The sequence below is a fragment of the Hakea prostrata genome, chromosome 2 (genome assembly GCF_041222555.1).
Source record: "Hakea prostrata isolate BN-2017 chromosome 2, UWA_Hpros_2, whole genome shotgun sequence".
NCBI lineage: Eukaryota > Viridiplantae > Streptophyta > Magnoliopsida > Proteales > Proteaceae > Hakea > Hakea prostrata.
Window position 1 is genome coordinate 41636699 of NC_142601.1, and position 22610 is coordinate 41659308.

General features: G+C 39.4%; 1 protein-coding gene across 1 annotated transcript in view; it reads right to left on the bottom strand.

Annotated features, from left to right (window-relative positions):
* Nucleotides 1–771: 771 nt before the first annotated feature.
* LOC149024382 (mediator of RNA polymerase II transcription subunit) overlaps nt 772–22610 on the bottom strand; it is a 47036-nt gene continuing 25197 nt past the window's right edge. The window contains exons 3-8 of the mRNA XM_089144646.1: nt 19788–20259; nt 5057–5116; nt 4903–4971; nt 4691–4734; nt 4406–4622; nt 772–2233 (exon numbers count right to left, since the gene is read on the bottom strand). Coding sequence (XP_089000772.1) covers nt 4439–4622; nt 4691–4734; nt 4903–4971; nt 5057–5116; nt 19788–20259 — 829 coding nt within the window. The 3' untranslated portion in view covers nt 772–2233; nt 4406–4438. The remainder of the gene's footprint in view (nt 2234–4405; nt 4623–4690; nt 4735–4902; nt 4972–5056; nt 5117–19787; nt 20260–22610) is intronic.

A 22610-nucleotide genomic window follows, 5' to 3' on the forward strand; every position in this document is an offset into this window, starting at 1 on the left:
ACTTGATCCTACCATTAATCATCAAATGGGTTTCCACGGATTTCTACATTACAAGAACCAAAAAGTCAATCTTACTACTCCGATAGAGATGTGGATACACTGTACCTGGAAGTGGTGGTGTGAAGAAATAGAACAACAAAATGTACATTCTGTACTGGGTTTTTTTCATCTTTATGGTAATGCTGTTCTGTACAGGGACCAACTTTCTGTTCTGTAATAGGTAAGTGATGGTGTGAAAGAAAGAAAAACAACAATTATATTATCTACCCAAGAAACAAATGAAAAAAAAAAAAAAAAACCAGTTCAGACAATGATAATGTTTGCTTGGATCCATAAAATCATCACAAATAGTAATTAACAATGATGCAGAACTTGATATTAAAAAGAGCAAAATTAACAGGTCGGTGGAAGGTAGAGATGATCGAATTCCACACTTATGAGTTAGTTGATTAACAGGTGATGAGAGAAGGAAAAAAAATGGTTTTGATATTCGACTGTGATGTGTGCAATAGGTAAAATTCGAAACTCTAATCCAAAGTTGTTTGAGCAATGTGCGAAAGACAAAATGTACCAATGAACGCTAAAGAATGTCGGAAAACATTTGGTAAAATAGGTCATTTTTTTGTTTTTGGTAAAATAGGTCATTTTTTTGTTTTTAAAAAGCCAGTTCAACTTTCATGTACGAGAATATTTTTTACATGACAACTTATACTTGTTCAAGAACAAAACAAAAAATACGTCTCAAAATTACAACAAAGAGGGACACTCAACCCAAATTTCATTCAATACAACATCTAACTTCTTCTCGCCTTCATAAATTGTGTTCAGACCACCATTCTTTAATAGAAACGCTAAGCAATTCTTGCAAAGAACGTTGTCATCATGAACCGTTACCAAACACAGACTAAGTGAATCAACATAATTGATATCATGCAACAATCACTTCCTAATCAAATCAAATAATTACAAGTATATGACGTGAGCCTCATCAAATATAGCAAATTTGTTCCCTCCTTCGGCGGTGTCATGGGCCATTAAACTCGTGGTGGTTGGGGGTTCCTTTTCCATTTCCATCTCTCTCTCTCCTTCCCTGCTTTTCTAATAGTAAGACATGGGAAAGCCATTATTGACTTGAATTTAACACAGCAACAGAGACAAACAGAGTTTTCGATGACAAGGAAATAGAATATAGAATAGTCGGAGAGAGCGATGGTGGGTTGTCTTTTTAGGTAGGCATTGACAGAAGGGTGTAAAACCTGTTAAGTATGTATTTCTTCTTTCGTTTTCTGTTCTACCCAGAGACCACTTACAATGAATCCACTTCGAGGGTCAGTGATGAGTGATGCAGACAATAGATCAACAGTTAGATAGTGGGTCATAATGTCACTATCTTAAGCTTTAAAAAAAAATTTCTCTGCACAAAGAAAGAAACAAAAAAGGTAGGGTCTGCTACATAAAATTTAGCTATCAGAGCAGGAACCTCAATCTCCGTAACAACCAAATTTCTTCACATCTTATAGGTATTCCATCATTACTTTGACTTGTGATCCTCTCCTATTAATTATGCAAACTTCAGCATCCACATATTACAGATATATGTAATTGTCCAACCTTACATTCCACATTGTAACTGTCCTGGGCTTCTACCAGAAAGAAGAAAAAAAACTGTCCTGGGCAAAAAATTAGCGTCGCATTTTGCCGGTCCCATAATTTTTCATTTTTCATTTTTCTTCTTGGTGAGACTGTCCATAACATGATAATCAAGGGTACTCATTGTATATAACAAGCACAATCAGGTAACAGGAAAATTAGGAGATGTTAACTCAGATCATATCTAACAAATGGGAAGAAGCAGACTCTTGAGAGGAAAGAAAGAAAAAAAAGAAGGTATATCTAATGATATGTACAACAGCCAACCAACCCTTCTACCCTTTTCTCTCTCCCCAACGTTCTTTTACCTGCTTCCCTTCACCCGGAGGAAAGCAGTTCAGAGACAGGGTGAGAGTTGATGTATTTGAATATCTAACAACTAAACATTTGTCAGCACCCTCGGAGATCACGGTTTGTTAGATCTATAGCAAGAAATCTTAATTGAGTCTGGTTTTCCCTTTTTTTCTTCTCTTCATTGTTGGATTCTGAGTTCCTATTGAAATGATGGTGGAAATCATCGTCAGAATGGACTGATCTTACTGAGCTCAAGAGGTCAAACTCTCTTGAATTCTGAATGTAAACCCTGTCACATGAGAGAATTTGATATTAGTGGTCAAAGACCTTTGGATTCGAAGAGCAGGACAAATCTAACAAGAGAATGTTTGTAACATGCAAATGCAAGAAGTACAAATATCGGAGAGGTCTCCCATGAAAAACGCATTCAAATAAGTATGTTTATCATGCGTTATATATATATATATATTCTCTCCTCTTAAAAATGCAAATCAGATTGATACATTTTTCATAACATAAAAGGACATACTATGCATGTATCATGACTCGTAAAATGTAGCTGTCACGGACAGATAATGTGATGGCTTCATAAATGCATTAGGCATTGTTTTCACACTCCATCCCACCAAGCCCCCACAAAAAGACATAAATTCGTAGAATATTTATAAGCCCAAAAAAAATCCATTGTAATAATGTACAGAAAAGGCTTCAAAGAGAGTACTTCACCCATTTCTTTCAAGAAAGAGAAAATCAATCTCCAATGGTACCAGGAAAAAAGCTTGAAAAGTAAGCGCCTTTTGCATGACAATTTGATGTGCGTGTTCGTGCACATGAGAGAGAGAGGGGGGGGGGCTAAAGCAGGCAAAAACTGATGAAGAATAGCAAATGAAGGGCATACTGGCTTGAATTTATTTTCTTTTACTAAAAATTTAGAACTAAGTACAGTTTCTCGGACTAATATATAGAATTTAATTCATGTTCATTTGTCAAATTTTAAAAAATAGAAAACCTAAATTCATTTTATACTTTTGAAGAAGTGTTGCTGGAAAGTAAAATGGTTGTCCTGGTAATGCCATTTCCTCCCATGAAGTGGTCATAGCCCAGTAACCAAGTCCATGGGTCTCTGCAAGCTAGGTTTGTGGGACTTCGTTGGGAAAATTACGTGATTAGCTGCTTTTAGGTTTCCCACTCAATGTTTCACTTTACAAAACTAGCTAAACTGAGTTTGCATTTACAAAACTAGCCAAAATAGTACTTTTTCACCTCTTTGGACAATTTTACCCCTAAAATTGACCATACCGGCATAAGGATGAAAATGTCCAAAGGGTATGAAAAAATAATGACTTTACCCTTTTGGACAAAATAGTGATTTTTCCACTCGATGTGATCAGTTTTAAGGGTAAAAAATGTCCAAAAATGTGAAAATTCAATATTTTGGCTAGTTTTGTAAACAAACTCAGTTTTGGCTAATTTTGTAAAGTGAAACCTTGAGTGGCTATTTTTGTAAGGGGAAACCTAAAAGCAACTAATCACGTAATTTTCCTGACTTCGTTAGATGGGCTGTGCATGCTGCTCCCTTGAGCATGGGTGAAGTCTTGATTAGTAACATCATGAAAATATACATGACAATGAGACATATAATCAAAACATATAACGGGCAAAGGAAAACAGTGATGACAAGGGATAGCCATTCTGAACTAATTACATACAAAAAGCCCTAGTTTCAGTTGAAATATGAACAATTTTAAAATGCTCAGTGTCATAGTTGTCAAGGCATCAACTAAGAGTCCAGGCTCAACAGCACTCCTTGGTGACACTTTGCAAATTTACATCGACTTCCTTTATTGTTTAGTTATTGGATAAATTTGATAATATTTTTTAGTAGGACTTGATAATATTATATCATGGGTTATTATATATTGATTTTCTCATAAGCATAATTATATCATGGAGAAAAGTGTTATATGGAGGGGAAGTATACCACCCACATCCAGACATAAAGGGGAGCAAAACGGCCGCCTGCCTCACTGTATGGCAGAAATCCTGCCCCTAATAGTTCCAATATCTGTGCTCTCATTGGATCCCTGCTGCTCAGACACAGAGACCATGCTCCCCCCACAGAGAATGCCAAACTTATATCCTATTTCACTGAATGGCTTCTATGTTTCATAAAAACATAACTACATAAAATTATCATTGTTATAATATAATCATATAATGCACCTAGCTGCCTTGGTCCCCATGGCAACCATGTAAACAGCAAAGAGCAACAACTACAAAATGATAAACACAAAACAATAACCCCAATAATATTTAGAACGTTAGTATAGCACTAAGACACCACCTTCAGCAAATGGAAGAAAATTTGTATAAAGCAGTAACAGTTCAATAACACTAGCTTCAAAAGAAAAATGCCCTTTTAGATTTTTCCATCCCAAGAGATAAGACATTGCAGGCGTACCTGAACTGATGTTAACACAAGTAATGGAAATGACTACACTTCATATGAGGAACACCCAATATGGAATGCTGTTGAGAGATCTAAGCTTCGGTCTCTAGTTGACACAGACAATGGGGTTGACGAGTTTTTAGTAGGAGAAGAGTGCCAATAAGGTCGATAAACAGGAGGCAATAACAGAGCTGATGCACCATCCATAGCCAAAAGCCGCCCACACTTACTGCAAAACACCATCAGAAATCATAATGGAGAAACAGCAAATCAAGAATACAAAATTAAAAGTTTTACCTGCAAACTTTCGTAAACAGTGTTTGATAGCTGCAGATCCAATGCTGCAGAGAAAATTCATGAAAGCGTTATAGGAGCTGAATAGACATTTCTCAGCATAATTTACAAAAAAGAAGAAGAAAAAAAAGAACATTTATTAGGTCATATCAAGTCCTATCACACACACCCACATAAATAATCACACACAAGAGGGAGGGAGGGAGAGAGAGTACCAAAAGAAGATACAGTGTTGTATCCGCTTTAATGCCAAGAAAATACTGCAATGCCTTGAAAGCATGTTCCTATAATAATGTGACAAATAGAAATCCAAGTCAAAATGCATTTGATGAAACAATGAAACCTGAAGTAGGCCATCAAAGCTCTTACCGAGATGTGTCTGTATACATGATAAACTGAAAACCCTCTTGAATGAAGGTAACTTCCTCCCTGGCATAATTTAACAGATTTAAATGTAGTGATCACAGGTTAGAAAAAGGAAGGAGGGACTGAATTAGATGAAGACAACTACTCAAGTCACTAAACACACTTTTTTTGAAATACTACTGATAGGGAATAAATAATGCGTAGCATGTCTATATAGGAATATATAGTGGAATTGGCAGGGTTCTGATGCAGCTCTTAGCTGTAAATGCCATGGGGTAGTGACCCACAAAACTGGTTCTGATTCAAAGCAAAATTACCTTGCTTTGTGAGGAGCATGCTACCTTGGCAGCTTTGGACAATTCTGATTGTTACTTGGTGGGAGCCCCAATTTGATAGAAAATCCTCTAGAAGATGTGGACTTCGTTTGTTTTCTAGTCTAAACTAGCTACCTATTGCTTAGTCAATAGCTTCTAGGAGATTCTCTTTTATATGGTAGTGAATCCCTGATGTGAACCAGGTCTAGGACTAAGGGGTAATTCGGTAATTCCCTAGACTTAGGGTTTGCCCAGGAAATTCCAGCAAAAGGGAGAAGGTTTTAGGGTATCTAGGGTACTTAAAGCCTGCTGAAACTGAGATTCAGATCTGAATTATATTGTAATCTGAATTCCAGATATTGACTTCTAAAGTCAAATTAGGTTTTGGGTGGATTCAGGTAAGGTGGGAGAAGACTTATTCTGACTGATCCCTGAATAAATTCTATCCCTCAGAAGGTAAGGTGATGAACAGAATTTAACAGAACCAGAATTCTACACTTGAAATTTCTGCAACTTCTCAAGATAGAAGATAAAGTGCAGATTTTCTAAAGTCAGGGAAGTGGTGCAGAATTGCGAAAAATAACAGTAGGGGATGCTTCTCTTATTGCGACTCTAAGGGAGGTAAAAGGGGCTTGAAAGGGGCTGGGAATCAGGGTTTTCTAGTGGGAGTAGGATGCTGTTTTCCCAAGGAAGAGAGGGAAAGGGAGGTGCCACGAATGCTTGGGGGGAGGGTTAGGGTTTACAGTAATTGAAGATGTGACGGAATGGAGATGGTTTTCTAGGCCTAAACAAGAGGGGAGAGGGCTGGGAAAGGGGTTGCAGACAAGGGGGAAGGCAGGGAGGTTGGTGAATGCTGCTGTGTACTTACTTGGAGGCTGTGTTTGATTGCTTGAAGGCTTTGATGATGCTGGTACTCTGCTGGATTGATGTAGAAGATGAAGAACTAGATCAATTTCACTCAACCAAGGCCTACCCAACAATAAAACCCTGGTCCTCAACTCAATCAAATTTATTAATCACCAAAACTGCAGATCACAATGCAAGAAGAGGCTATTTATAACCTAAAATAAAAGACTCTGATTGGGGTTGGGATCCTAAGAGAGAAGGATTCCAACTCTGGACCAAAACACTCAAAACATAATCAAATTACTACAAGACCACAACTCTAGGATCAGAATCTTGTAAAGACACTTGACTTCAGACAACTTCAAAATAAGACTCTTAAACAAAACAAACTCCTAAAAGATAAAAACCTCTTTGGATATAAAATCTTATCTTATCCACAACTAACTCAACTCAACTTACAATGGAATATAACTCTCAAACTACTAACTCAAATAAGAAACTGCAAGTAGATCCATGACCCTTGGATCAAGAGGATCCTATCCAGATCCCTATTTAACCCTAAAAAGGGACTGAAAAATGACCAAAATACCCTTGAGGGCATTTGGCCATTTGGATCTGGATTTTTTGGACCCGATTATGGGGGGGGGGGGGGGTTCTTTGTGTTCACCTCAATCCCCTAGCTTTTGTGGAAGCCTACAACACCAAGTTCACCCTTCTTTTTTAATGTGGTAGTGAGTAGATTTCCATTTATAAAAGAATTACTAATTTTTTAGTTGCTTTAGTCAAGTCCCTCACATACACGGAGAACTATTAAATATGTGTTGATCCTTCAAATATACAAAACCATGCCGATAGATGCCACACAATTAGGAATTAAATGTTGTGTTTTCTCTCATGAGATACAAGAAATTGTGCTGAATCATCAGGAAACCAAAGTGGGGAAGCCTTGATTAGCTGGGGTGACTCCTACAGCCTCAGTGGTGAAACCAAGTCATAACCCTTTTTTTTCCTTCCATTTATTATCAGTTCCAAAAGGCTATACAAGGAGTGTGTGGGTGGTTACCAAGGTATTCTAAAACTTTATATACATACCGTTCTCCAAAGGATTTAAACACTAACAGTATTACCTATTTACAAACTTGCACAATTCAAAAGTTTAGATACATAACTATCAAGATATAGAGATGTACAACAAGCTGTTTCATGAATTATCACATTGCACACAACTAGAAATTTAACAGTGTCCTCAAAAATCACTTCCAGAAGTTCTATAAACAATCAGGGCTCTCCACCCCAACCGCAAAAATCTGTGTACCTCTTCTACTGTCTCATCATCTAAAAGAACAAGTAAATAGGGTGAGGAAGTGCCACATGTGATACACATGAACATAAAAACCCAAGCATTAATAATGCAATATTTTGCAATATTAATTAGTTAGCTTCCGTCTAGGCTATCCAGTGAAACTATTGTGGTGCACATAGTGGTGAAGGGTTGTAGTCAACTTTGTATCGTTATTCTTATCTGTGTAATCATAATAATAGATGTGATCTACTCTCTCAATCAGTCAATTCAGGCATGACAGCCCTGGGAAAGACACCTCATTCATCCCTTTAAGGCACCCAAACAGTATGCATTTGTATGTGTCTGTATCTCCCAATGATTTCAGCAACTTATCAGCCAAGCAAGACCTATGATTAGGATGTAATAAGTCATGCTAATATGCTTCCAAACCATCCATAGTCTGCCCCAAAAACCCCCCAAAACCCTTCACAACTCACATTTCTTCTCTGGATGTAGAAGTTGACCATCAGCTGTAAGGGCATTAACCATCAGTCATGGAAGCTCTGAAAGTTGATGTCTAGTTGACCAATGCCTCAACTTAACCATCTGGTCAACCTTCAGGCTGTAGCAGTCAACCATCAGGCAGAAAACTGCTGCTCATAGGAGCAGACTCGGCCAGGGTTTCGCGGACCTCAGAAAAGACTTTAAAATTGGGAAAGACTAGAGTAATATTCAGTAATAGCCTAACAAACATGCAAGACCAAGCTAAAATTCAATGGGGACACATGGGATTGGGTTCATGGCAGCTAGTTTATCAAAAATTCCAAGGACTCAGCTGATGGGGAATATCTAGAGCTGGACATGGCTGGAATGAGGTCTATGGGTGCCCAGGGCTGGTATCTTAAACAAATCTCAAAGGGTGACAGACTTGGGGTTCGGTTCTTAGACCTATTCTAGACAAACTCAGCTCAGTTAAGGACACAGTCCCAACTGGTAATGTACTCTTGTATGAGGCAACACAGCAAATTCCCTAGACTCCTATTAACAACCTCAATTTGATCATCAGTCTGGGGGTGGAAGGCAAAGGAGAAATGAAGCTTAGGACCAATCATTCTCCATAGTGTTTGCCAAAAGTGACTGGTAAACTTAACATCCCTACCGGACACAATTCCATTAGGCAACCCATGGTACTTAAAACCTCAGAAAAAGTTCAACGACAAGTAACACATTTGCAAGTCTTAGAACAAGGAATGAAATGGGCCATCCTTAAGAAGCAGTTAACTACCACAAATATAAAGTCATACCCTCTCAATGTCCTAGGTGGGTCAAACACGATGCCCATACTAAGGTCTTGCCACAGGGCATGTGGCACAAGTAAGGGAGCATACAACCCAGAGTTGGGCTGTCTTTTGTTGCTTAGCAGTTTGACATGTCTTGCACTGACTTACAGCCCTAGCAACATCTATCTTGAGCCCTGGTGTTACAATCCAAAATGCAGCACAGAATACACAGCAAGAGCTGGCACCTGAAGTGGACAAAACTTCCAATACATTTGAGTGACTTTGTTGTCAGCAAACACAAAAGAGGGTTCCAGAATTAATAGGGGGTAATTGAGTAAATTCATAGTAAAAGTGGCTTCTAGAATGTTGCTTAACCGTTTACTGCTGTATAAAAATCAGAAGGGATAATTACAAAAGGCTTCGAAGAAATTAATCCATTCTCTATCTCTGTCTCTGGTTCTCACTCTTCTGAAACCTCTACTTCTCCTTCTTCTATCTGCAATTAATTCTGTTCGTAACATTGGTCCGACCTGCCGGAATCGTATGGCGGAAGGAACAAGACAACGTCACACAGACGATGCAATTAAGCAGCTGAGTACTACCATGGCTGATCAGGGCTCACAGCTCTCCTCGCTACACACTTCTGTCAATGAGCAAGGAGAAGCCATTACAGCATTGGTTAGACAGATCGCATCAATGGAAGGCCGATTAGAGCAAATCTTCCAACGATCTACAAATCAGGAGACCTTTACTCCTATCAGCAATTTCAGATCTACAGGAAATAGTAATGCCAGCGGCATTCAGGTACGAACTGCGAGAGTGGATTTTCCTAAATTTAATGGATCTGATCCTATGGGATGGATTTTCCGAGCAGAAAACTTCTTTGATATCCATGGAACTCCAGATGAACAGAAGTTAAAACTGACGTCAATTCATATGGAAGGTGAGGCGTTACAATGGTTCCAGTGGATGTATAAGACGAGGAGATACCCAACATGGGAGGATTTCACAAGAGTCTTGGAAAATCGGTTTGGGCCATCAGAGTATGAAGATCATGAGGGAGATTTAGCAAAATTGGTACAGCTATCCACAGTGGCCGAATACCAATCCCGATATGAGGCACTAGCAAATTGAATCACTGGATTACCAACTTCATTCATGGTAAACTGTTTTATTTCCGGACTTCGATCCGATATTAAGAACGAGGTGAAGGCATTTCGACCTACCACCATGGCTCAGGCAGCAGGGCTGGCTCGTTTACAAGATGCAAAAATTGCTGAGAATAAGAAGCTTCTCTTCCGACCAACCCCAATTTCAAGTAAGCCGCCTCTCCTACCCACTCCAACCTTAACTCCGGCATTCAAACGGAGCTCTGTTCCACTATTACCAGCTCCTGCATCCACCATTCCAATCAAGAGACTTACACCAATAGAAATGCAGCAAAGGAGAGATAGAGGATTTTGCTATAATTGTGATGAACGCTTTGTACCAGGACACCGGTGTAAGACACGACAACTGTTCCTGTTGGAATTTGATGATATCACATCGTCTGATAACACCGATAACATGGAGGAAATACTGGAAGATGAACCAGTGAACACAACTGAGTTGTCGTTTCACTCCATGAATGGCATTCCAACACCAACAACAATAAGATTTATAGGAATAATCAAGGGACTTCCATTACAAATCTTGGTAGACGGTGGGGCAACTCATAAATTCCTACGCAGTCAGTAGGCAAGTTCATTCAATTCGGAGGTGGAGAAAAAGACCAATATGACCGTAATGGTAGGGAATGGAAATAAGGTGGAATGTGAAAGATTGGTACGTAATCTACCCCTTAATATTCAATCTTATTCTGTCACCATTGTTGCATATGTGTTGCCATTGGGTGGTGCTGATTTAATCTTGGGAGTTCAATGGTTAGCTTCTGTAGGACCTGTTTTATTTGATTATAATCTGCTTAGGTTACAATTTAACCAAGATGGACAGAAAATTGAGTTACAGGGAGACACTAAACTACCACCAGCCCAACTCACGTATAATGGGCTTCGACGTATTGTGGCAACCCAATCATGTGCAGCTTTATATAAATTGGATCTAGTACAGGAAGACAATAAGGCTGAAGCGGAACATGGGCCTGGATTACCTGAATTATTGGTCCAATATAAACAAATTTTTGAGGAGCCCAAACATCTACCACCAAACCGGACACATGACCATGCTATATTTTTGCAACCTGGAATTACACCGGTTAGTGTGCGGCCCTATCGGTATCCTCATTTTCAGAAGAATGAGATTGAACGGCAGGTAACCGAAATGCTTAAGATGGGAATTATTCGTCCAAGTATTAGCCCGTTTTCTTCTCCTGTTATTTTGGTAAAGAAAAGAGATGGGACTTGGCATTTTTGTGTTGATTATCGAGCACTTAATGCCGTGACGGTACGTGATCGATTTCCAATTCCTACCATTGATGAATTTTTTGATGAATTACACGGGCCAGGTATTTCTCTAAACTTGATTTACGCTCAGGTTATCATCAAATACAGGTTAAGGCGGAAGATATTCATAAAACAGCTTTTAGGACCCATGAGGGACACTATGAATTTTTGGTCATGCCCTTTGGACTGACCAATGCCCCGGCTACATTTCAAGCTCTTATGAATCAAGTCTTTAAACCTTATTTACGAAGATTTCTACTAATTTTCTTTGATGATCTGTTAGTTTACAGCAAAGGGTGGACTGAACATTTGGGCCATCTTAAGTTGGTTCTGGAAACTTTGAAGGCCCATCAACTTTATGCTAAAATGTCTAAATGTGATTTTGGCAAGGAATCTATTGGTTATTTGGGACATGTAGTATCGGCCCATGGGCTTTCAGTGGATCAGGAAAAAGTAAGAGCTGTGCTAGAGTGGCCCATCCCTAAATGCCTCAAGGATGTCAGAGCTTTTTTGGGCCTCACTGGATATTACAGAAAATTTATTCAAGGATATGCAACTATAGCCAGCCCACTTACCAACCTCACAAAGAAAGGAGCATACAAATGGAATGAATCAGCCCAACAAGCCTTCACGGCATTACAACAAAAACTCACCCAGGCTCTAGTATTAGCACTTCCTGATTTTAGTAAACCATTCACCATTGAAGCAGATGCCTCTGGCGTCGGACTCGGTGCCGTCCTCGCTCAAGATGACCGACCAGTAGTATTCTTTAGCAAGAAATCGTCGCCTACGCTGCAAGCAGCTTCCACATATGCTCGGGAAATGCAAGCGATTATTCAGGCTATCGGAAGATGGCGCCAATACTTGGTTAGTCAGAAATTCTTCATCCGCACAGATCAGAAAAGTCTGCAAGAAATGATGAAGCAGGTAGTCCAGACACCAGAACAGTACCATTGGCTCACAAAATTAATGGGGTACATATTTGAAGTTACTTACAAACCAAGAAGTGAAAATCGAGCCACGGATGCCTTGTCACGGGTTGCCAGAGTTTTTCATGCTGTTCTCTGCAATTACAACACCACAACTGGATTTTTTAGACCAAAATCGCAAAGAGACCAGCACATCAGAATACTTACATCGCATTTATCAAGAGGTTATACAAGACCCAACAACTCACCCTCATTATTCTGCTCGTGACGGGTTACTCTTCCACCGGAAACGCATAGTGTTGGATGCATCTTCTCCTTTATGTCATCGCTTCTTAGAGGAATTTCATTCTTCAGCATGTGGGGGGCACGCAGGGTTCCAACGCACAATGAAACACCTCTCAGCAAATATATTTTGGAAGGGAATGCGCACAGCGGCACGACAATTTGTGGCGGAGTGTTCGGTCTGTCAACAGATGAAATCTCTACATTCTTCTCCGGCAGGTTTGCTTCAGCCACTACCCATCCCTGCACAAATTTGGGAAGACCTGTCCATGGATTTCATTGTGGGTCTTCCACCGTTTGCCGGCAAAACAGCCGTAATGGTGGTGGTCGATAGACTATCAAAATATGCACACTTCACACCCTTGCCGCCTCGATTTACCAGTACCAAGGTAGCCAAAGCTTTCCTTGAGAATGTTGTTAAGCTCCACGGAATTCCCAAATCACTAGTCAGTGACCGAGACCCTATATTTCTCAGTACATTCTGGCAAGAACTTTTCCGACTCCAGGGAACCGTACTCGCTATGTCTACAGCATACCACCCTCAGAGCGACAGGCAAACAGAAGTGGTGAACAGAGGCTTGGAAATGTACCTAAGGTGTTTTGTGAGCGAGCAACCTCACCTCTGGACTCAATACCTTCCATGGGCAGAGTTCTCTTACAATACTTCCTTTCACTCTGCAATACAAACAACCCCCTTTGAAGCAGTGTATGGATGACAACCTCCAGAAATCACCCAATATATACCGAGTACAGCCATTAACGATGCGGTAGACAAAGAGTTACAAGACCGCAATCGAATCCTACGGGACTTAAAACTTCACCTTTATCGTGCTCAACACCATATGCAACATCAGGCAAACAAACACCCCCAGGACCTTGAACTCCAACCTGGTGAGTGGGTTTATGTTCGTCTCCGTCCCTACCAACAATCCTCTGTGGCTATGCGCATCAACCAAAAATTGGGGAAACGCTATTTTGGTCCCTATCAGATCTTGGCTCGAGTGGGAAAGGTTGCATACCGCCTATCTCTGCCCTAGAACTCTCAAATCTATAATGTTTTTCACATTTCTACCTTGAAGCCTTGTGTTGGACAGCCACCGCCACCAGCATCTCCACCGGCAGAAGCCCTGTCAGAAATCACTCCCACTGCTATCTTACAGTACCGCCAGATCCAACGCCATCACTCCTCTGTTCGGCAAGCTCTCATTCACTGGAAGGGTTCCCGTCTGAAGAAGCCACCTGGGAAGATTGGGCGATGCTCAAGCTTCAGTTTCCTTACCTTAACCTTGAGGACGAGGTTACACTTTCTGGAGAAGGTAATGTTACAATCCAAAATGCAGCACAGAATACACAGCAAGAGCTGGCACCTGAAGTGGTTAAAGTGGTCCAGCCAGCCAGGAGAACAACACATATCCATAAACTTCCAATACATTTGAGTGACTTTGTTGTCGGCAAACACAAAAGAGGGTTCCAGAATTAATAGGGGGTAATTGAGTAAATTCATAGTAAAAGTGGCTTCTAGAATGTTGCTTAACCGTTTACTGCTGCATAAAAGCAGAAGGGATAATGACAAAAGGCATCGAAGAAATTAATCCATTCCCTATCTCTGTCTCTGGTTCTCACTCTTCTGAAACCTCTACTTCTCCCTCTTCTATCTGCAATTAATTCTGTTCGTAACACCTGGCCAATAAAATCAAACCTCTACTAGGCTTATCGTCTTTCCATGACCAGAATGACCAGCAACTCCACTTGCATACATCTCCCAGATCAGGAAATCTCAAAACGAAGTCCTGGGAGTGCTTAGTTCGGTTCCATAAAAAAGACAACCATCCCTTAGTAGATAATCTGAGAGGATAATAGGAGGATCCCCACTCAAGGAAGTGGGATATAGGTTCTTGATTTGCTCGAAGCTTGACACCTCAACATTCATTGTTTGAAGTAGCATGTTGACCTCAGTTGTGGCATTTATGCAATGACCCGACTCAACGCATCGACAATAGTATTCTCATCACCATGTTGATGTTTGAAAACACAATTATACCCTTGAAGACATCCAACCGACTTGGCATGCCTTTGATTTAGCCATTATCTAAAAGAGATAATGGCACAAATAGCGCAAGGCCTAAACAACCACATAGGATTCCTTTTCATATGTGGAATATGATTACCTAGCTTCACCAAACTTCTCACTAAAATAACAACAAGATGTCCTTCTTGACTTGGGACACAACCTATTTGAATGCCAAATGCATCGCAATTTACTTTGGAAACCTTGGAGAAATATGGTTAGACGTACGACTGGAGTCCCTATCAGCAACTTCCTAATCTCTTTAAAGGTCTTCTTAGCACTTTTAGTCCACTAGAACTCCTTTTTCATACAGTCCCTGATAAAAGATAATGGAACTAAATCAGTAGATGCACCTCCGATAGAAAGGTGGCTAAGCCATGTTAGCTTCACACCTCATGAATGTTAGTCGGCTATGGGCACTCAACAATGTCTTACTTTCTCAGTATCAGTAGAAACCTCTTATGTTGATACAAAGAATCCTAAGAAAACAACTTAATCACTCAGAAATGTGCATCTCTTGAGATTGGCATAAAGCCTTTTTTGTTGAAGCACTTGAAAGACTTGTCACAAGTGATCTGTCAAGGTTTTATTGTAGATGAGGATGTCATCGAAACAAACCACCAAAACTTACTAGTGGATGGTTATATCACCTGATTCATTACTCTCATAAAAGTCTTAGGTGCATTGGTCAAACCAAGAGGCATAACTAATTCAAAGAGGGCATCCTTGGTTTTAAAAGCCGTCTTCCCTTTCATCCCCAGGTCTCACCAAAAAATCCATTCTTCTTCCAATTTTTCTCTCTTCCCATTCATTACCTATGGGACCTTATTCCCCCAATCTTTCCATTCTACCAATGAAAAATAGGACTTAGCCGATCTTATTACTAAAGAGTCAACATGAACAATTAGAACTTGGCCAGATTTTAACTGTGGTCCTTTTTTTGATAGACATCTTTGCCGGTACCCGCAGTTGCGATCAATCTTAGAAAAGATCGATGAGCCAACCATCATATGTAGCATTTCAACAAGTATAGCTATGGGAAACCTATACTTAATGTTGATCTTCATAATGGCTCTATTCTCTGCACACATACACCATGTGCCATCCTTCTTTGGGTGAGTAGGCAAGAACTGCAACAGGGCTAGCACTCTCTTGTATGCAACCCTTTTAAAGGAATGCATCTACTTGCCACTTCAATTTAACATGCCCCTTGGGAGTCATAAGGTAATGGGGTAGGTCCGGCGTTGAGGAACCAATGACTACGTCAATTCCATGCTAGACATCAAATATGGGTGGTAATTCATATGATAGTTCCTCATAATACAATCGCTCAAACTCCTCTAATAAGGATTGCACTTCTCTCAGAACCTCAATAAATTTATCGGATGCATATCGATTAATCTATGAGGCAACCAGAGCATAAATAAGTCCTAACTCCCTACATTCAACTTCAAATTGTTGTTGGTTTAGTGTGTTCAATGTTTTAAAACGAGTTTGCTTGGTGGTCGTACCCTTATTCTACAACTTTAGGCTCTTTCAGGGCACTAGGAGACAATTTAATTTTTTTTCTCTTTAAATTCAAAGATATAGGAGTTAGACTTCCCATTATTGGTGACATCTCTGTCATATAACCATGGTCTCCTAAGAATGATGTAAGGAACATCCATTTCTAAGACATCAAACTACATTGTATCCTCATATCCTGCAACATGTAAAGGGGCTAAGCACCTAAGAGTGATAATGGTAAACTGATCTACCCCAGCAACCTTGGATGATTTAGGATTGATATAGCCTCAAGTGAACAAGGGCTAGTTCTTCCAACATCTTTAGATGATCAATAGGGGGAGAGAGAGAGAATGAAAGTGGACACGGAGAAGGTGATGAAGAGAGAATATCCGATTCCTACATTTTTGGGATCATATTTCGTTTTATTGAGTAACCCAAAATGTAAAATACTAAAACTAATTGGAAATAAAGAAAATTGTTATCAACTAATGGTTTTAGGTTCTATCTTAGCTAGTAACCTACATAAGAGGATCTTGTTTTTAGATTGGACACATTAATGAATCTAACCATGAGAGTTAGAAAATTTCCTCTATATGTGGGTGGAGGATCCAGACTCATGTTAGAAAGCTTACCCCTCTTGGAGTATTTCTTTTAGATACTATGGCAAGAGATGCTCCAATTCTGGAGGACAATGCTTGGTCAGTGCAGGAGAATGCGACACATGACACTTGCTGTGTATGGGGATTGTGCTTATGGACATTATTGATTCTCTTCAAAATAAATTTGGTTAAATATATTTGATTGCTTAAGATGTAACAAGGCAAGTAGATAACAGTCTAATAGTTACTTGTGTAGAGGAAGAAATGTTGAAAGTAAACATGTGGGCATTTATAGATATGTAAAATGGTTCTATGACAAGTGTAAGAATGGTGGGGTGGCAAGATAATCAATTCCCAATTACAGTTAGGCTACATCAAAGATCAACTTTAAGTCCATAATTCGCACTTATAATGGATGAATAAACCAAAGACATTCAAGATGAGGTTCCTTGGTGTATGTTTTTTGTTGATGATATTGTGTTGATAGATGAGACACAAGTAGAGATTAATACCAAGTTAGAATCATGGAGAGCAACATTAAACTAAGTAGAATGAAGACAAAATATCTAGTTTGTAACGTTGGTTATGATCAGGCAGAAGATGAGATGATGAAACTTGATGATAAGGAGATTCCTCAAAGCAATTATTTTAGGCACTTTGGTTCAATTATAAATAAAAATGTGATATAGAGGATGATGTTTCCCAAAGAATTAAAATAGGGTGGATGAAGTGGAGAGGCGCGTTCTGAGTCTTGTGTGATCGACATAGTCTTTTAATGCTTAAAGGAAAATTATATAAGACGTTGTTTGACCTACTATAATGTACAGGTCTGAGTGTTGGGACGTTAAAACTATTATATAGATAAATTCAATGTAGCAGAAATGAGGATGCTAAGATGGATGAGTGGCAAAACTAGGAAGGATAAGGTAAGGAATGATCATATTAGAGCTGGTCTCGGTGCAGCTCCAATAAGTGATAAGATGCAAAAAAGTCATTTGAGGTGGCACAACCACGTTCAATGAAGGCCAATAAATGCCCATATATGAATAAGCGATTTAATCCAGATTGAAGGAATTAGAAGAAATAGGGGCAAACTTAAGATAACCTTAAGAGAAGTGGTGAGAAAATATATGCATAGCTTAGGCCTTGTGTCTAGCATGGCCTCAAACAGAGCTTATCAAAAGGCAAAAATCCATGTAGCCAACCCCATTTAGTTGGGACAAACCTCATTGTTGTTGTTGTAATTTCTCTTCCGCTGCCAATGATTAACGGATTCTCTTTATGCCATTGATAATGAGATCTATGGTGTTGGATGTGAGGTTCGTGCGAAACTATGTGATCTAAGACTTTGCGGTGTGCTAGTGTGGCATACCAGGCATGCCATGAACCTATGTGGTTCTAGTGGGACATGACATTTCCCCTTAAACCCTAAACCTCACCCACATATCATAGAATTTTCCCACATTCAAAGATATCCAAAAGTACTCAAAAGAATACCTCCCTAACCTCATTGAGTTAAAATTTCCACCCGGGGAATTTGAACCCAAATTCTAGATCCATCCACAATCAGTTTCACTGATAAATTCATCCAACAAGTCCCCCTATAGTGTGCTACACTTAACCTCTTGCTGCATCATTCATACATCATAACCCTAACAACCCCTAAACCCTAACTTCCATGTGACCCTCCCCCCCCCCCCAACCCCCCACACAAAAAAAAAAAAAAAAAAAACTACAGCTCTAACTTCTAGCCAATACTAACAGTTCAAATTCACCCATAATTTGAAGATATAATTTCACCTACAGTCTTCATATGCGATCCCCATCAAGGCACTCACTTGCCCTTGCAAACCTAAAATGTAGCAAGCCCTCAAGAATTTAGAATATAAATGGGTAACCAAAATCTGTTTATGAATCCATGTTCATATCTGTTCAGGATAACCCAAAGCAGTCTAAAAATAATCAAGTACAGATATGGTAATGCACCTATATTTGACCGATTATTATCTGATTTATTTAGTATCAGATTAACAAACCTTACTGGATTTTATCTTTTTATATTTGTATTTTTCTTGTCCTTATATGTACATGGAATTACATGTCTAATTAAAAAAAAAAAAAAGGAATGCAATCAAGACTAACTTCAAAAGAAAAAAAGGAAGAAGAAATCAAACACTAAAAAGAGTAGAACAAAACGGTAAAGATGTCAACAGATAGTTAAAATTTCATACTCAAACTGTATTCATATCCATTCAGGAAAATCTGTATTGAAAGAATTTACTATCAGGTTAGCATCCAAGATCCTGTAGAACATTATCTGAGTACAATCGGATGCAAATAAGTAATACCACTATCGGAGCAGAATCCAGTCCATACCCCCCTACTAGAATTCCCCAATACCCTAAATTTTAGGTCTGTACTTTCAACCATCATATCCAGTCTTAATTTGGATCAAACATAGCCTCCCTAGCTCTGTAATGCTCCATCCTAACCAGAAGGTACAATGCTAATTAGAAACTCTAGTTTCCTTATGTCCCCAAATTTGAAATCCTACCCATATTTCTGCCCTGTTTGAGTGCCAACTCGGCTTTGAATAGATAATTCGGAAACAAGATAAGCTTTACCTGAGAAAGGAGGAAACAACAACAAAAATCTACCAAATAACTTACACAACTAACCCCATCTTCCTACCTCCTACTTCACATAATTTAGACTGACCAAATTCAATTGAAATCCATCAGGCCAAAACCCCAAGGCTCATTTCCTATTTATCACTAAATCTAAATGAGCTAGCCTTCATGGTTTATTTGTATCATTCCAGTTTCCTTGCTAAGACAGGAATTCAGATTCCCATTTGAATCAGAACTCCTTCCATCTTCCAAAACACTGGGATCTCAACTCTCTTTTGCAGTTGAAGTATGGCTTGAGTAACTCTCTTTATTTGATTCTGAATTGAAAATCTTATAGTAATGGAAAATTTTCTGCAAGTAGAAAACTGCTCACCCTATCTCCTTATCGTTTGTGGATCCATTTAGGGAATAACATTCACACATTCACCTATAAAATTAGTTCGTCTTAATTGGCACCATGGAAAACTATCAATTTATAGAGAAGTACATAATTGGTAGAATGTATAAAATAAATCATTGCTTTGAAAACAGGTATTAATATCCAGTTGAATGATTACCTCATCTGGAGAAAAGAATGCTACTGCATCAGGATCTATAGAACCAGGTGGATGCAATGATACTATAGCTCTGAAAACAGAAGGCACCACCAGCTCAATAACAGCAATCTGGTCTGAAGCCACAGCTCCCAGAGACCCAGTTCTTAATTTATTTGAACTATTGAAATTATGCTCCTTGGAGGATTCAAAATTGTCTTTTGGTGAAGACGACAATGATGATGCCCTTTTCAACCACTCTAAGCGTTGGTAAGTGAAAATTCTTATGTTAGGTGCCTCCTTTTCCAAGTGCATTAGAACATCAGATAATGTTTTGTACTCAGTAAGCTCCTCTTTAAGGCTTGCAACTGATGCATGGGAACTACAGTGTTTCTTCGCAGATGGAGATTCTCCAGCAGAACTTTGGCCTAATGTTTCATCTTCAAGATGGGGAAAGAATCGCCTCTTCTGATCAGTGAATGCCTTCAGAGCCAGCCTGAAATCATTTTAAGCAAAATAGTTGGAGTATGAAAACTATTGCTGAATGTAACACAGGAAGCCTCTCCCGCAGTATCATGGATAATTATACCAATGCAAGCTACAGGAAGGATAAAGAAATGGCAAATTTCCATTATTCCTAGGTATGACCATGGAATTAAATCGCAGAAAAACTGACAGGAATCTCTGGGTTGTTTTAGTTTCAGTCTGGCCAAAATGAAACCCAGGAAAGCCAAGCACCCAGCATTGAAAGCAGCGTCAAAACCTCAAAACAAGATCTCGCACATCTCAGTTTCAAGCCTGACCAAGACTGGGTCCAAAACAGGTCTCAATCCTTGGGTGCAGCAACAGATATCAACTGGATTCAGCTGATAAACTGGAATGGGGGCTGATCCTAAGCAGGCCTACCCCACCCCAATCTTGAACCAGCAAATTGGGCCCAAGAACCAAGCCCATTGGGCCACCAAGTGGGCTGGCCGAACCCTACAAGGGCTAATTTGGTCTTTTCGCCACTTGTTTTGGACACTAAAGTAGTCCAGTAATTTTTTTTTTTTCTATTTTTTGTGAGTCCATATCTACTTTCGTTTATTTAATTTAGTATTGGGAGTCCTAGTCAAAGATGGAGTCCCAATTGAAATCAATTTTAAAGCGAGAATCCTTTTGGATAATTAGTGATTAATGTTTTGCAAGTTATTTTCTTAAAAATTCCTAGTGGTTATTTATTTATTAAGGGGATCCTCATCTATAAAGGATTCCCTAGTTGAGTCCAATTTGATTTCCTTGTTTAAGTCTAAGTCTTTTCCCTCCAAATGTAGGTTATTTAAAGCTGCCACTTCCTTGTATAGAAATTAGTTGAAGATTAATAAAATTGAAGACTTGGAGTCGTGGGAAGCTTAGCCTTACGACCTGGGTTGAGTGTTTTGGTGAAAATTCTGCAAATTCCAGCTCTGTTATTTATTCCTCTCAAGCTTGTGGACAGTCTTCTTCAACTCAAATTCAGATCCAGACCCTCCTAAACCAGTAAGTACACCCACAGACCCTTCCCCAACACAACTACCCTGCCCCACCCCATCGAAAGAAAAGCTGAACCTTGTGGCAGCAAGATCCACCTCCTCACACTCCTACACCTTGAGGCAGCGAGCCTATCCCCTTCTCTCTTTCCATCTCCCCTCCCCCCCCCCCTTTATTGATTTTGCGGCAGCACTAGAAAAAGAGAAAAAAGAAAAGAAAGAAAGAAATATCAAGAAAGAGACACAAAGCCCAAGATCCAACCAAGAATTCAAGAACCCAAACAAGATCAATCAAGAATCCTATAACAGCCCATACCTTAACCTGTACCTTCATCCATCATCCCTAAACTCTCCCTAGACGCAACCACAGGCTTCTTTTTCTCATCCCATCTTAGCTAGGGTGAGTTTGGATACCCTATTACTAAGTAAACCATCCCCTCTTGGATTTTGTTGAAACCCTAATTTTACCTTTCCCTAATTTATCACAACCCATTTAGATTCTGTAATCCAAACCTTTCCCAAATATTTTCCCAAACCATGTCTTCCCCCAATTCATCATTCTATATTGAATTGTTAAAACCCTAGCTTACCCAAAACCTTAATCAACCCAAAATCTATTCCATCTTACTGATTGTTAACCCTAATTTTCCCTTAACCTTTCCATAATAGTTCTTCATTTGCTGGTTCACAAGGAGATGATCCTGGAGTAACCCTAATTCTAGGGATTTAATTTCACATCTCAAAACCCTAGAATTTAGGTTACATCAAATTGTTAAGATTTGTAGGGTTTAATGACCATTGGGTCAACCTTGTGTGTTCCTTAATATCTTCCACTTCTTTCTCAATCAAATTACAAGGATCACCCTTTGGTTCTCTTGAGGCCTCCAGGGAGCTGCAGCAGGGGGTGCCCCCTTAGCTCCTACATATTTATTTGTGCAATGGAGGTTTTGTCCCAGATTCTAGTTGCTTATAGGTATAGGGAGGACAATGCCTTTAAGGGGATTAAGGTGGCCAGATCAGCCCCTGAGATTACCCATTTCTTCTTTGTAGATGATGTCTTATTTTTTCTAGGGCTACTGTAGAGGATTTTGAGACAATTAGAGCTGCTTTAGATCTCTTCTCTTCCCTATCTGGCCAGAATATTAATTTTCAAAAAGTGGCGTTTGCTTTAGCTCTAATGTCTCTTTGACTGTTAGGAAAACTTTGCTCTCTAATGGACATTCATGGATGAGCTCCTGCAATAAATACAAGGAACCTATCTTTTCAAGTCCAGATCAAGAGTTAAGTATTTCAACTTTTTGCTAGATAAAGTTGCTATGAAATTACAAGGTTGGAAGCT